Raw genomic sequence first — 15,601 nt, 5'->3', positions numbered from 1 at the left:
TTTCCAACTCTGACAAATGTTTTGGCATTTCTAGGGATTTTGCTGTGGACTACTGTAACATTTGTTTGGGTGGTTTGTGCTGCACACCACAGAGCCCATGCATAGGCATGTGTGGTTTTAATTAGTCAGAAATGGAGATCGCTAGAGGAAACGTGAACTGTCTTACAGAGGATTCAGAGAAGTACCTAATGCAAATGAGAAACCTGCTTTGTTGTGCGAGGTAGACTTCCCCTGGGTTTATTATTACGGCTCACTTATGTTGTGAAGCGCACGCAGCGCTGTGAGTGCAGACATCACCAATTGTTCACAGGAAAGGGTTTTTTTTCCCTCTGTTGGTGAATTCCAAGTCATGGGTTAGTGTTACTTCAGCTGTAAAAGAGAAGAATGTATTTCATACCACTGCTTCTGTCTGCTTTACAGCTGTCTATATCAATGAGGACTTTGATCCCAGGTGACACCCAGACAACAGTGTGACTTTGGAATCGACAAACTTGCTAAGAATTTCTCTGAAATGGATTTTGAAGGATACTGGATACGCTCTGAAAAATCGTAACGGTTATTTCTCTTTTGACTTTGTTTATGGATTTTGTGAATGAGAGGAGCTTAGTTAAGGTGACATCTTTCTTCAGGTAAGAACAATGTGTTCCAAGGAAATCCTTCCATTTTTTTTTTAATTTACAAAATCTTTACCATTAGATACATTTAAAGAACTTTGATCTCTTAGAAATAGGTAAGAATTTCCAGCATGATCTACAGTATTTTGGGTGGAGGGTTCGTGCCTTCTGAATGTTGCTGTCCTGGTGTTGTCATTTGTCCATACTGTTCTTGGTAGCTTTCTCTGTACTGTCTCCTTTGACACAAGTTTCTGCTTTGTGCCTACTGACTTTGTGCCATATTCACTTAGCAAGTTCCTCTATGATTCAGTTTAAGTGAGTCATGGTTTTTGCTCTTATCTTTTTGCTGGAAAGTACACAACTACTTCAAACATTCCCTTAGCCTATGCTTTGTAGAGGCTGTCTTTGAAAATATAGTGACATATGAGATCACTTTCCAATCCATAGGTGTACACACCTAAAAATTGACCTAGTAATCCATTTCGCACTTGTAGAAATAAGTATTTCATTAAAGACTTGCACAGCAGTTTAAAGACCTACTTCCAAAGAGGAAGCCAAACAAATATGATGTCTAATCTCATTTAGTGGTTTATTTTCAGAAGGCGTCTGTGTAGGTTGTCTTTTATAGTTTGATGATTACAGAGCCTGATTAATGGAATTTTATGAGTACTAATTTATGCAGATGAATACTATTTTTAATCAAGCACTTCTTTCGCCATATTCACTCCTATGGGAGAAATGTGCTGAGGCTAGTATTTCACTGACCTATATGGGAAGTAATTGAGAAAATGGTCATGTGAATATTTTGTACAAGCTGTAATCTTGTCACTGTTTAAAAGTACACAATAGGAGGTCTTATACTACCACAAAACCTGTACATCTGTTCGTCATAGTTTTATCAGTGCAATTATAAATTACACAGAACAAAATCAATTTAAGCTTTGAAGAGAAAATGTATTTACTTGTGCTGTTCCAAACCAAATAAGACAACCAGGGTTTGTTTACAGGAATATACACTTTGCCACATTCAAATCCTAATAGTGTGCATGTTAAATATTTGCACAGAACAAAGCTGTTTTCATCTACTTGAAGTTTTTCATGCATAAGAATGTCTGTGAGTGCGTGATTTATGCAAGTATCAGGCTACTGCGGAACACTTGCTAACAAAGCTGAAACAATTCCTTAAGTTATATTGCCTAGAGCATCTTAAACGGTCCTTAATTAGAATTTCTTGTATTGTTGTTGGAAAAAGGAACATATCAGTAACATTACAAACATTTACATGTGCAATATTATCGGGCTACAGTACTCATCTGTCTGTCCAAGTATACAAGACACAGTGCATAATCGAATATTTGAAGGAAACGCTTCAGCTGAGAAATTGTTAAATACACTTTTTGTGCTACACCTTTTTCTTTCGGAGGATGTTCTCAATGCCTAGACCAGTTGTGGCCTGATCAGTGTGTATACATGCTACACAAAGCAGAGTTACAATTGCATTGTCAAGTTAATATAAACCTACTGGCTGTAACACTTAGGCCTACACCTTCTACGAAATTATGTCTGTAAGACCTCATCGAGGACTGACTGTAACTTTGTTGGGATGATGGTTGCTATTTTTGAGAAGTTGAATTTTCAATCTTTAACCTCTTCAACTCTAATTTCCGCCTGTAGTTTTTCATTCAATTTCAAGTACATACTGTGGACAAATTGCTAAAAAATTTACATCTGAGATGGCATGAGAGTGTATTATATTGGGTTGCCACATTGATCAATCTTGGGATATAAGAATCGATGTAGAGATTATTTAAACAAAGATCTTTTTACTAATTTCCCATCATTAAATAAAACAACTATTTTGGTTGCTGTTGTTGTTTTAATGTCTTCTGCATTCAGTTTCACCATTCTTTTCACCTAAAGAGTGTTTTATATTTTTCCCAGGTGGCGACAGACAAGGTAGCAGGCAAGCTGAGTTCTACTCTTTCATGGGTGAAGAACTCAGTATCGCACACAGTGAGTCAGATGGCTAGTCAGGTGGCCACACCCTCCTCGCTGCACACCGCTGCGGCCTCATCCACTGCCTCACTGTCCTCGCCCTCCTCAGCCTCCCCGTCCCAGCTCAGCCCAGATGATGTGGAGCTGTTGGCCAAACTAGAGGAGCAAAACAGGTAATGGTAATTTAAAAAAAGCTTCACCTTGAGAATTCGATTCCAGTCATTGTCAACTCTGTTACACAATTTTCACTTTGCTGGTTCCAATTTGTCCGCAAAGTATATTTGGTTAAATTATTTGCTGTTGAATACAGGATAATTGTTGGAGAAAAGCTTGGGAGAGTTTCACTGTATAAAGAGAAGTCTGTATTTGTACTTTGTATACAAATAATAAAAGAAGATTCTCTGATTTCAAGGAAGGTTGCTTGGTTTACCAAATATTTTCTATACCAAAAAATATAAATGGGGCTGGTTGGAATTTCACCACAACAGTTTAGCTTGATTACATTGCGCAAACAGCATATGGTCATTCTACGGATATCACGTAAGTCATATCATGTAAGTTACAACTTCTTACATAAACATCTGGACTTGTGTATAACGGAACATCTGGACTTGTGTATAACGGAATATCTCATTACGGTTCTTATGGCAGAGACAGCTTGCCAGCTCGCTCTCATTTTCATTAATGTCTGGCTTTTTTTATTTCATGGTCTGTGGCTTTTGTAGATCAGTGGTTAGATGGACCGATCAGCTATCTGCATTTTTTCACTTCTTCATGCAAAGGGCAAAATGGCATGTTCCTCTATCGAATGTCAGGTGCTATAACTACATCGAATTATTGTTCTTAACCAGGAATATACTGAAATATCTGTTGTTGTATATGCTTGGGGATTTTCTATTGACTCTTGTCTATGAATAATTGTTGTGTATTCACTTGATTGCCAGTGCAACTCATCGTTTTGATCATTATTGTCCATTAATGGCAGGAAAGTAATCACTCATTAGGGCTAGTCATTTCTGTCCAGTCAATTACCATGCTATACTACTTTTGATGCTTGCACCAGAAGTGTGTTTTCATGTCAGCCGAAGTTCAGTTTAAGTGTATTATTGTATTTTATTTGCTAAAAGCTTTATGTATTCATTTGACTAAACACTGTTTTTATTATAACACATAGCCTAATTAAAACATAAAAAATCCAGAAAAATAAAAATGGAAAATGCAGAATTTGCGACTGCAAGACTTAATGCAGTTCTCTTAATCTGTGGCTATTTATTTGTTGCCGAAGTATCGATTTACCGAGGAACCAGAGCTAGTATCGTACCGAAGCCAAAGTTTTACTATCGGATCAACCCCTAATATCAAGTAATTTTAAAAGATGAAGGGGCTACTTTATTGCATTTATAGCAATCTTTAATGCTGAGAAGCAGGAAGTTGCATTGACTGTTTTAAAGGAAATGCTTTTGTTTATGCATTTTTTATTGGGCTTCAGGCTTGCAGTTAATTTCCTTTTAAAGTATGTCCACCCTTGTGTTGAAGAGATCGGGTCTTTTTCAGATTCTCTGCTGGCGTTGTCCAAATTTAGACTGCTCTTCAGTACAATTTAAGTGTTATGTTAAGAGCATTGGCATGTTGTTAACACAGTGAGGCCTTCACTGGGGTGGCTGTGTTGTGTTCTCAGACAAGTGTTGGCACAGTACTTTTCCAAATATAGAACCTGTGAGAGATGAAGGTCTGTGGGAGCTGTCTGTCGGTCACTCACACTATCTTCCTCTAACTTCTATTCTCCTTGATGCTACATGCTAACAAGTGTGAGACTTGCTCACACATTGTTGCTGGAATTGTGCACGAATGTAAAACCTGTCAGCACTAGGGATGTAAATTATTATTTTTGTAATTGAGGATTCTACCAATTTTTCATATGGTTAATTAAGGTATTTGATTGGGGAAATTATCAAAAGTAGTTTTACTGCTTAGCATCTGAATAAAGCTCAGTTAAAAAAAGTGCAATAAACAAACTAAGTATCCTTTTAAGTTAATCATGATAAGAGTTAGTGTCATTTTATGTTCAATTTTTTTTAACGGGGGTTTATTTGATACTAGGGAGGCACCGATAGTGAAATACTGAGCCGATACCGATGTTTAAAATAACAATTGGAACACCTTTATTTTATTTAATGCACTGTATGTTTTGTGGCTTTATACAGCAAATCAAAGGAGGAAGGGGAAAAATATATTTGGATTTGCAGTTTTGATTTTTCCATCTTTAATTCAAGTAAGTTACTGTGTTGACCCAGGTTGTCCTGTGACCATTAATAAATGGCAGAATGGGTATGGTGCTCAAGACTGCTGACCTCTTACCCCAGCTTTCATCAGGACAGCTGGAGGCCACAGCTGGTCCCAGAGCTGACTAACAATGTCCTATCACCTGCTGTCTCCTACAATACATGTGCTGCCTGGCACATGTCAGTGTGTTTTTATGCTTTGCTTTATGAAGTAAACACTGCTGGTCTGCAGAACTGTAATATAAACGCCAGCATTGTCATAATGCTCATGTTCTATGCAGTTATCAGAGATTGATGGTAAGGTAGGGTAAAACAGAGAGGTCTGACAGTAAAGACATTGAAACCCCCATGGCTTTGGAAGCTTTTTTTCAATTAAACTGCAGCTGTAAATCCAAAAAGCCTGAAACAAATTGGTACAATATTTTCCCTGTTTTTCATAGACATGAAAAATAAATGACAGACCATTAGGGCTGGACGATGTCAAATATTGATGATGTATTCGCAATAATTTTGTCTTTGACTACATTGTGAATATCACAATGATTTGAATGCGCTTTTTGTTTTTGGCCATTAAGTGTCCTAAAGAGCAAGTCATTAGACCAGTTTCAGGATCCTTCCTTTTCTCACAACTTGCAGGTTTAAGAGCATTTAGACAGATATTTTATTAGCAACTCTGATTTAAACTTAACCTTCATATACTGAAGTTTTTTATTATCTCAGTTTATTTGCTATGTATTGTTATATCAGTGCATTTAAATGAAAAAGATTAAATATTTGTGGTGGTGGGGGCATGGCCGAGCGTTCCTCCGGAGAGACAGAAAACAGTAAGGGTGCACACACGTGGGTGCTATAATGTTTAACACCTCTTTCTGATTGCAGTAAGCACTGGGGAGAGCGATATAAGGAGAAACCACACCAGAGGTGAGGAGAGAGAGAGTCACTCTTCAACCGCCGAAGTTGTTTATGTGAAAGCTGAAAAGCTATTTTTGAGTGATATCTTGAAGTTCAACCTGTTTGGCTGATGTGATGGTTTCTGATTTGTTTTTTTTTATTCATCCTGCCCATTTCAAAGCAAATATTTGATTTTCAGAGCTCTCATAAATTTAAAAATGCCCCTGAAAATCAAGCAATTTTTGCCAGAAAAAGCAAAAATGCCACTTTCTGACACTTGTCCAGGCATTAATCAGCCCATGTTTGTCCATTTTGAGATTATCATCACTTTGATCATTGGACAGTAACTTTGTCTGGCTGTTTTGGGCAAATGTAATTGGACAGGTTGACCTTTTTGTGAGTATTTGATTGAATTAGCCTAGTGTTGGGAGATCAAAGTCCCTCTCCTTTCCTCATGAATTATTGATTAGATGTTGAGTGCAGCTCCATGTACTGATGACTCTTGAGACCTTGCTTTCAACAACTCACTGTTTTTTGTATCAAAGGCTGGTTTCTGTATAAGAACGGATTCAGAGTGAATTCACTTGGGCAAGTGCAAAACCTACACAGAGTTCTCTATGTAGCATGGAACGTAGGGCAGCTGCTTGAAAGATCTGGGGAGCGTTTGGAGCTGTGGTACTCCCCATGTTGTTGTATGGGTTCATCTTAACCCCTTCAGAAATGGGGCCTTGAGTATTGTTTATAAAATTTTACTTGGTCAGTCACTTCATGCAATGCCCAATCACACACTCTTCACTGACTTTGCTGTGCAGCTGCACAGGTCGAGGGCCTTTGTACTTCACTGATAAGCTGTGTTTGTGTATGTATGCGGGTTCTAAGAGAGAATGGGGTGAGATATATTCAGAGAGGGTGAGAGAGAAGGAGGTTGTCTCATTGCTCACAGACACACACATTGCCATTTGGGATTACTTGAAGGAATCCAGTGAAAGACATGTGGTCTGCAGAATGAGTTTCCTGTGGTGAGCACTGTAGCAGCTTTGCAGTTGTACCTTTTGATCAATTCTCTTTTTCACAGTATTGCAGATGTAGCAGAGCCGAGATGCGTAGTTGGTCATGGATTTTATTAACACAACCACAGTCTTGTTTACTGTTAGTGGTTGCTTTTACTTAAATGTGTTAAACAAGTACTTTGCTTTCTGTCTGCTTTTACAGTGTGAAATTATTTGTGTGGAGGAAAATGCAGTGTTTGTATCCTGTACAATATCCATGTTGTACTTTAACCAGCAGTGAATCATTGACACGAAAGCAATAACTGCAGTGCAAATGCATATCTTTTTAAATGCTTACTGAATTCCTCAAATATGTCAAGCCTACATAAGCCTTCTCTATTTAACTTTGAACTTCATCATAAGATTATTTTTTTAGCGTATAGGCTATTATTTAAGGTAATTTGGGAGCATATCATTGATTGTGAGTAGTGATCGACCAATATGGGTTTTTATGGCCGATGCTGATATCCACAGAGCAGGATGGCCGATAGGCTAATATAATGCCAATTTATCACACAATTTAATATAGTGGGCATAGATATCGATGGAAGCCCGAATTAATCGCGCATGTGAGCCGCTCTAGCCGCAAGGATAGCAGAGCACAATTTGACTTCAAAGACCCCACGCACATCTGTTTCCCACATGAAAGCATATTTAGAGCTCATAAAGTCAAGTTAATGTAATAAGGTTGCTTCATTGCCTGACGGAAATACATACATACGGACGTGGCTGAAATGAGAGTATTAAAATAAAGGTGCATCTTAAAAAAAATTTTATATCGATATTTACGTGTTGTATTGTTAACATTGGTTCGTTGGTCATTGGATCGATGCATCGAACCTGATCGATGGATCATAACACCCCTAGAAAGTAACATAAACATAAAATTGCAAAAAAGAAATAAACTCTTATTTAGCACTGTATTTACTCAATTGCACACTAAAATTTATCTTTGTAAAAAAGAATGTAAAAAATATTGTATTTTAAATGGTAGATAGCAGTTCTTCTGATTTTTCTTTAGTCATCAAATTTTAGTAATTTGTTTGCACATGAAGAAATTGTTAATATATTAGGAAGAAGGAAATAACAGCACACACATGGTCTAGCAACCATGGATGGCATGGCCACGTTAGCAATTGCATTTTCTCAAAAACCACCAAATAAAACTAATTGCTCATACAGTGCATAGTGAATAAGACATTTACTCATAGCACACATGAAGCACTTTTACTTTAAAGTTGCACTCACGCGCTCATGCGGATCCAGCTCAAGCAGCATTCTCATGACTGTTTAAATGGCCTGGATCTCCTGCTTGGGTTGTCATGGACTGATCATCATAATTTGTGAATCAGAGGAACTTTTGATCCTGATCATGAAGGATTTGATTCTGGCTGATAGAATAAGCACGTTAGAGGAAGATAATAGATGAGCACTCGACAGGAAGAAACCGCTGGATGACATCTTTTTAAATGAGATATCTCCTTATTTGCATATGTTTATAATAGAAGGTTTTATCATTAGAAAAGTTATAGGGAACTGCTGAGGAGAGACTCTTGGAATACGTGCTTTAGAGGTAAATAAATGAGCCCTCCACAGGATGCTGGATCTGCTGAAGTTGTGTGAGGTTGGTTTATTACATCTGTTTAAACGTGATATGCGCATATTTGCAGACGTTATATGATATTAGTTTTATTGATATTTGCCTTTTTATCATTAGACAAGACCGTTAAAAGTCACAGGGAACTGTTGAGGAGAGGGAAGGAGAATGATACAGATGAGCACTTTAACATGAGCTCAAATGTGTCTACCTGCAGACTGTTTAAATGACACAATGTTGCACACTGGTCTATTATTATAGTAACACGATGGCACATAACAACAAAATGAACCATGACTGGTCGTTTACATGTCTCAGTCCCTTCTCATGCAAGCAGGCGATTCTCAGCGCCCTCAAGAAACAAATCATGCAGATAATTAACAATTCTGAATACCGGGCAATTTATCGGCCTCTGCGATTATATCGGTCGACTACTAAATGTTAGTGATGGATATAATTGTGGTTTTAACTTTGCTGGGTTTCCTAGTGCAAACTTATAAGCCTTTGGGTTACCTAATTTCTCTGATTCACTAAAACCAGCACAGTAGTTGACATACTGGAACTGTGGCACACCAGTGAATGACATACTTTAAGCTCAAGTCCAGCCAGCAGCAAGCAATCTCTGTTCTCTTGTCTCCTTTCAATAAATGACTGTCCCCTCTTTGTTGTACTTCTCTTATGAAAAGGCATAATCCCTAAAAAAGATGGAGATTTGCCTTTCAATTAGTTATAGACCCATACTGTCCAGGCCAGGGTCAGAAATTGTAATGCCCCTGTAATTTTTTATTTATTTATAATATCTGATATAGTTCTTGATATTCTGTTCTAAGCCTAGTTAGACACATTATATAATTTTTACAAAAATATTATTTGATGTTGATTTGATTTTATGGGTAGGAGGAAATTCTAATTATTCAGATTGTGAATTTATGTAAGTTAACTGATTAAACAGAAAAAAACAGAAATTACACTTTCTGACACTTGTCCAGGCATTAATCAGCCCATGTTTGTCCATTTTGAGATTATAATCATCGGAGAGTAATTTTGTCTGCTTGGTATGGGTGGGGGAAAAAATTATTCTGTTACAAATTGTGATTCGTGTGACAGACAATTTTAAAATCATCTCCCTGTTGAAAAATCGATTTAATTAGAAAAATTACACTTTTAGCTTAATGCTAATACAATGTTTGATAGATAATATAGAAAGCTATGTATTTGCAGTGTTTCACACAAACTGATCTTTTGTATGTTTAATTCTTTGTTTATTCCTTAAATTGTCTGCGCCCTACAGTCATTAAAGTGCCGCTTGTTTACTGGCAGACGTCTAATCTTCTGCTGTGGGTAATGTTACTGTTACTATCCATAATCCATGTGTTTATTTGTAAGGTTTTGAGGAGAGCATTTGTCAGGAGTCATTCTGTAGACTCTGTCTAACACTGCTTTAATAAATAGCTGTTAAAAGGCTCATCAAACTGTTGGATGCTATGAACTACATGGCACACCCCCACAATATTTATTATCTAACAGCTGTGCACTTGTTAATGCAAAGCGATGATCGTCCTGTGCTTCAAGCGCTCCGGTTACATTAAAGTGTCATTCTGCATCCAGAATGCACATAAGCGCATTGAAGCATGTCACGGTTAAGGTTGGGGGCCTGGGTAGCTCAGCAAGTAAAGACGCTAATTGTGGCCCTGAAGTTCACGAGTTAGAATCCCAGGGTGTGCTGAGTGAATCCAACCAGGTCTCCTAAGCAACCACATTGGCCCGGTTGCTAGAGAGGGTAGAGTCACATCGGGTAACCTCCTCGTGGTTGCTCTAATGTGGTTCAATCTCAGTGGGGTGTATGGTGAGTTGTGCGTGTATGCCGCGGTGGATTGCGTGAAGCCTCCACACGCACTATGTCTCCACGGTAACGTGCTCAACAAGCCACGTGATACGATTTGACGGGTTGACTGGCTCAGACGCGGAGATTCGTCCTTCACCACCCAGATTGCGGTGAGTCACTACGCCACTACAAGGATTAGTGTGCATTGGGAATTGGGCATTCCAAAAGAAAAAAAAAGGTCAGGACTCTGTGGTGGCCAATTCATGTGTGAAAATGATTCCTCATGCTCCCTGAACCATTCTTTCACATTTGAGCCCGATGAGTCTCGACATTGTCATCCTGGAATGTGCCATCAGGGAAGAAAAAATCCATTGATGGGATAACCTGGTCATTCAGTACATTTAAGTAGGCAGCTGACTTCATTTTATTGCCGCATCACATTGCTGAGCCTAGACCTGACCAATTGAAGCAACCCCAGATCATAACACTGCCTCTAGAGGCTTGTACAGTGGGCAATATGCAGGATGGGTGCATCACTTCATGCGCTTCCCTTCTTACCCTGATGCACCTATCTTTTGGAATAGGGTAAATCTGGACGCATCATACTACATGACTTTTTTCCATTGCTCCACAATCCCAATTTTCATGCTCCCTAGCAAATCGAAGTCATTTTTTCCTTGTGGCCACACAGCTGTTTAGTCCAATCGCACAAGTTCTCGTTGCATTGCACATGTGAAAATGCTCTTACTTTCACTATTCAAGTGTTTTAGTGATCTATGATCACCATCATTCACAATTTTCTTCAAACCACAATTCTTCAGCAAAGCTGACTGTTCAACAATATCCTTCCAGATTTTAATAATGCGTTGGCTATTTCTTAACCCATTTCCAGTGATTTCAGCAATCTCCTTAGTTGTATTCTTTGCTTGATGCAGGCCATTAATTTGCCTCTTCTGAAACACGGTAACAGACCACGGGATACATCTTCTGACATGGTTGTTTAAGAAATTAGAAGCTACACACTGCATCAGTTAGGGTTAAAAGACTTGTTGCCAGCTGAAACATATTAATAATTATCCAATCATAGGCTCTTAAGTATCAGCTTATTTAATTCCAAACGGCAGTGTATATCAAATTAATAGTTTCCCTGCTCTCTAGATATCACTAGAGATCACTGTTTTCTATAGTTCTTAACCCTGTATGACTTTACCATGAGATGAATTAGCTCTTCAGTCACTGTCACTGATCGCGTATACATGCAAGTTCTTACACTGATTATACTTAATAAAATGCCAATTTGTGTGGCCATGTAAATGCGATATTCAGCATTCCTTTATTGGTGTAAGGTCATAAATGGCGTAAGAATAAACTAATCGACAAGGGTATATTTTTGTCTATTATGGCGATATCCCGGGGGATGTAAACACCTTACCCGGTGTTCCCACTGGCTCATCCAATGTACACACGTGTTTAGTGCATGCTTCACGTTTTGACATCAAAAGCAGAGAATGACATGATTATTTCAAATGTCATGTAAATGTGGATTTCTTACTATGTCAGAGGTTTTTTTATATAAGCTGATTTTAGAGAGTAATCATCTTTTTGGTGTGCATGTAAAGTGCTCACTGATTTCACATCCTTTTGCCTGTGTGATTGTTAGGGAGCGGTAGAGGGGTTCAACCCCATGTTGGTTATTTAATGCCTCAACATCAAAATGCTGTTTGATAAGTAAAATAGTTTAATGTTTTTGCTGATTGATTTGCTAGCCTGCTGGGACTGATGTGGTGGGATTTCATATGGTCACTTAAAGAATTAAGTGGTGACTAAAGGCAACCACAACCAATTGAATTACATTCCCAAGTGGAATTTAAAGTAACCTTTAATTTGGGTTTAAAAGTCATGTTTTAGAGGAGTTAGGCCCTGTAGTTTAAAAAACAGAATGACTGTCTCTCAGCAGTGTCCGTCTCTCTCTCTCTCTCTCTCTCTCTCTCTCTCTCTCTCTCTCTCTCTCTCTCTCTCCTCCCTTTCCTACTTCCCACCAGTACTAAATTCAGCATCACATTATTGTAGCAGCCCCTCTGCTGTGAACCCCATGGTTCCCTTTCACTGCCTTTCACCCCTAACAACCGTGGCCCCCCCTTGTGTGACCCAAATGCTGTAAGCTGTAACTGGATCCAGCCTCAGAGCCTTGGCCATGACGTCACCTAGTGCTGCCTTTAGAGGCCCGGGCCCACTCTTTTTTCCGAGATCAGATTTCCATGTCTTTGTGTCTGTGCTGACAGCTTTTAAATGTTGAGGTTATTCTAGAGCATTGTGTGCTTTTATTTCAGCTGATCCAAGGCCAGTTTTACAATGAGATCACCTCCCTGCTCTCGCTCTCAGTCAGAGAGGAACAGTTTCTTCTTTTTCACTCTCTTTATTAAGAATTTTACAACGTTGTTATATAAATGTGTTCTCAATAATCTACAACATCTGCATTTTGCATTAGATATACTGGACAGTCTTAAATTGGCTGTTCCATTTTTAGCTGTCTGCCACACCTTTCCCTAGCTAGAACACCCATTTAGCAAGCAGACCCCTTTTCATAACAATATTCAGTTGCTTATTCAGAATACTTTTAAGTCTGAAATATCTTCACTCCAACTTTACAGTTATTGTGAACACTTTCAAGTCTATTTCTACAGTATTTAAAGAGTATTTATGTCTGTGATCTGAGGTCAACTATTGTAGGTTGTTTAGACTGTTTTAATGTCTGGAACAGAAAATGACACAATGTTGTTTCTTCCTATCAGGCAAAGGGAGAGTGATTTTTGCACACAGCTAAAACATTTGAGTGACAGGTTTTATTTTTATCCTTTTAAAGGTAATATGCCAAATACCTATATATATATATATATATATAGGCCTCCCTAATTTCAAGTTTTGTGTTGTGAACTGTTTATTTCTATCTAAGGACTGATGGGCCTTTACTTTTTGCCAAAACACAAGTTGCATGTCAATGTCAACTCATGATGAGCACATGTCACTGCCCTGGGTTTGCTTGTAGAAACATTTCTATAGTTGCTCCATAGAATGGACCGAAGTCTTTTTTCTCCGCTAGAAACCCGTTTGCTGTTCAGTTCACTGATATTGAACTTCCCTGAAACTAGATTGATGTTTTCAAAAGCTGACATCAACCTAGTCTCATGGTATGAACATCACTATAACAAAATTTTTACAAACTGAATTTCACGTGCTGCCCTCTGTTGCCCACAGTTTCCTGGAGAAATGAACACTTGAGGCACTACAACAACTGTGCGTTTTATTCACTTTCACAGAAATCACAATTACAATGGCTTATTATTACTTTATGTACACTTAATAATTATTGTTTTAAATGTGCTTTTTATGTTGGATTTTCTTTTAGAACACTATTGGTTAGGTTTTGGTGTTTGGTTTGGGGTAAGGACTTGCTATCTGTTTTGTTCACCTCTCATTTGCTTTTTGTATGCTATTAGATAGTTTTAGGTTAGGGAGGAACGTTATACTCATTAAAACCACCATCTAATATTAACCTTTAAAACCTTGTCTGATTACGACATCATTTCACTTGCTTTTGCCGACCACCACTGGGCATTTTACTGGGAAACATTAGCAAAACCTGTACCGAAGCATGTTAATTTGTGTAGCAAAAATCTTGCCATGGTCACATAATGTTCATAAGATCAGGATGTCAAGTTGTGTGACTGTTACCTTGTTACTTGATGTCAATGCCTCTAATATCAGTTGTCCATTTATACACCAAGCTTTGCATTCATGTGATTTCTTCCTGAAAGTGTAACTTTTGCTTTTCCACTATTCATTTTCAATTTTTGGAGATTATCTTTGAATTCATAAGTCACTTTTACAATTTCCGTTGTGCTTCCTTCAACGCTGAAGTGTGAAATTTCTGTACACCAAAGAGAATTGCAAAAATAAACATTGTTTTTCAAACAGCTATCCCCAAACAGATAGCCCTGCCCAAAACTCACACCATTGGTTGAGTCAATGATGCTGTGTCAACTTGGACTGGTTGCTTAAACAGCCATTTTTAAAAAATAGTGCTACAGTGACCTAGTTTTTGAGGAAATTGACTGAACTGCATACTTGTAGTTGTCTCTGCATATTAAGAAATTACTTTAACATCTGTTTCCATGCCAACTTATGTTACTAAGTGCACCTTTAAAAGCATACACAAATATGTTAATATGTTTCCTTTCAGGTTGTTGGAGACGGACAGCAAGTCTTTACGGTCTGTGAATGGCTCTCGGAGGAATAGTGGCTCCTCGCTGGTGTCCAGTTCATCAGCTTCCTCCAACTTGTCACAATTAGAAGAGGATGCGTGGATTATGTGGGGACGTATTGTCAACGAGTGGGAAGATGTGCAGAAGAAGAAGGAAAAACAACTGAAGGTAAACAGATAGATCATATATACATCAAAATCTGTGTGCAAATTAGACATATGCCATTTATTGTTGAACATATGGAGCTCCAGCTATCATTTACATATTTAATCAACTTAGTCAAAATAGCAGATGAAATACCATTCTTTTTAACTGAGGTCATCAGATCTAATTCCTAATGGAATCCCATTATCAGCCTTGACTTTAGCCATTTCTACAGCATGTCTCCGCTCACATGGAGACCCAGGCTTTCTCAGATATTCTCCATTTCCTCCTCTGAATCATTATGCAGTGTGTTTTGCATATTTAACTCTCACATTAATAACATAGCCAAGGAAACGATGGAAAAAGAGAAAATAATATAAACCTCTGCTGTATCATCACATTACGAGCACCTACTTATGTAAATTCCTCACAACATAGTGACTTTCCCACAGAACATACAGAGTTCAGTAAGACAAAGAGGGGAGCAACATATGCGTGTATAGAGTGTGTGCTTACTGTATGGCCCTTTAAGAGCCATTGGATGTCTTGTTCTAGCCAAGCAGCAACAGAAGGCTTTTGTCAAGTGTGTTGTTTGAACAAAGGCCCGTCTCTAGAACCCCACTAGAGTGCTTTTGAAGAATCTCAGAGCTGAAAGTGTGTAGGTGGACTCGTGTATCAGCCACACACTGGAATGAGCAGCTGTGGAGATCAGCAGAAGAGTCAGTCTTCTGCTGAGCAGGAAACGTCTTCATCATGTCAAACATAATTCACTTAAAGGTAGAGTTAATCTGTGCTGTAGAATACTCTGCAACTTTATATTTAGAATGCTGACAAACTTGTAATTTTCATTAATTTTAAGTTATAATCCTTCAAGTGAAACAATTTTGTTTAGCCCTACAAGCTGTGGAGATTTGAGTATTTGATCATGAAGTTCAAGTGAGT

General features: G+C 38.2%; 1 protein-coding gene across 6 annotated transcripts in view; it reads left to right on the top strand.

The window, feature by feature from the left end:
• Positions 1 to 15,601, top strand: part of LOC127654057 (ecotropic viral integration site 5 protein homolog) — a 72,801-nt gene that overhangs the window by 20,106 nt on the left and 37,094 nt on the right. For 4 of the 6 annotated variants that reach the window (XM_052141009.1, XM_052141012.1, XM_052141011.1 and 1 more), the window contains exons 2-3: positions 2,556 to 2,782; positions 14,494 to 14,683. In XM_052141009.1, coding sequence (XP_051996969.1) covers positions 2,637 to 2,782; positions 14,494 to 14,683 — 336 coding nt within the window. In that variant the 5' untranslated portion in view covers positions 2,556 to 2,636. Of the gene's footprint in view, positions 1 to 142; positions 630 to 2,555; positions 2,783 to 6,690; positions 6,802 to 14,493; positions 14,684 to 15,601 lie in introns of those variants that run through there. The other 2 variants (XM_052141007.1, XM_052141010.1) reach the window with 2 other exon arrangements.

This window comes from Xyrauchen texanus, chromosome 13, assembly GCF_025860055.1.
Source record: "Xyrauchen texanus isolate HMW12.3.18 chromosome 13, RBS_HiC_50CHRs, whole genome shotgun sequence".
NCBI classification, from domain to species: domain Eukaryota; kingdom Metazoa; phylum Chordata; class Actinopteri; order Cypriniformes; family Catostomidae; genus Xyrauchen; species Xyrauchen texanus.
The sequence above is the reverse complement of the archived record's forward strand: the minus strand, read 5'-3'. Positions and strand labels throughout refer to the sequence as shown.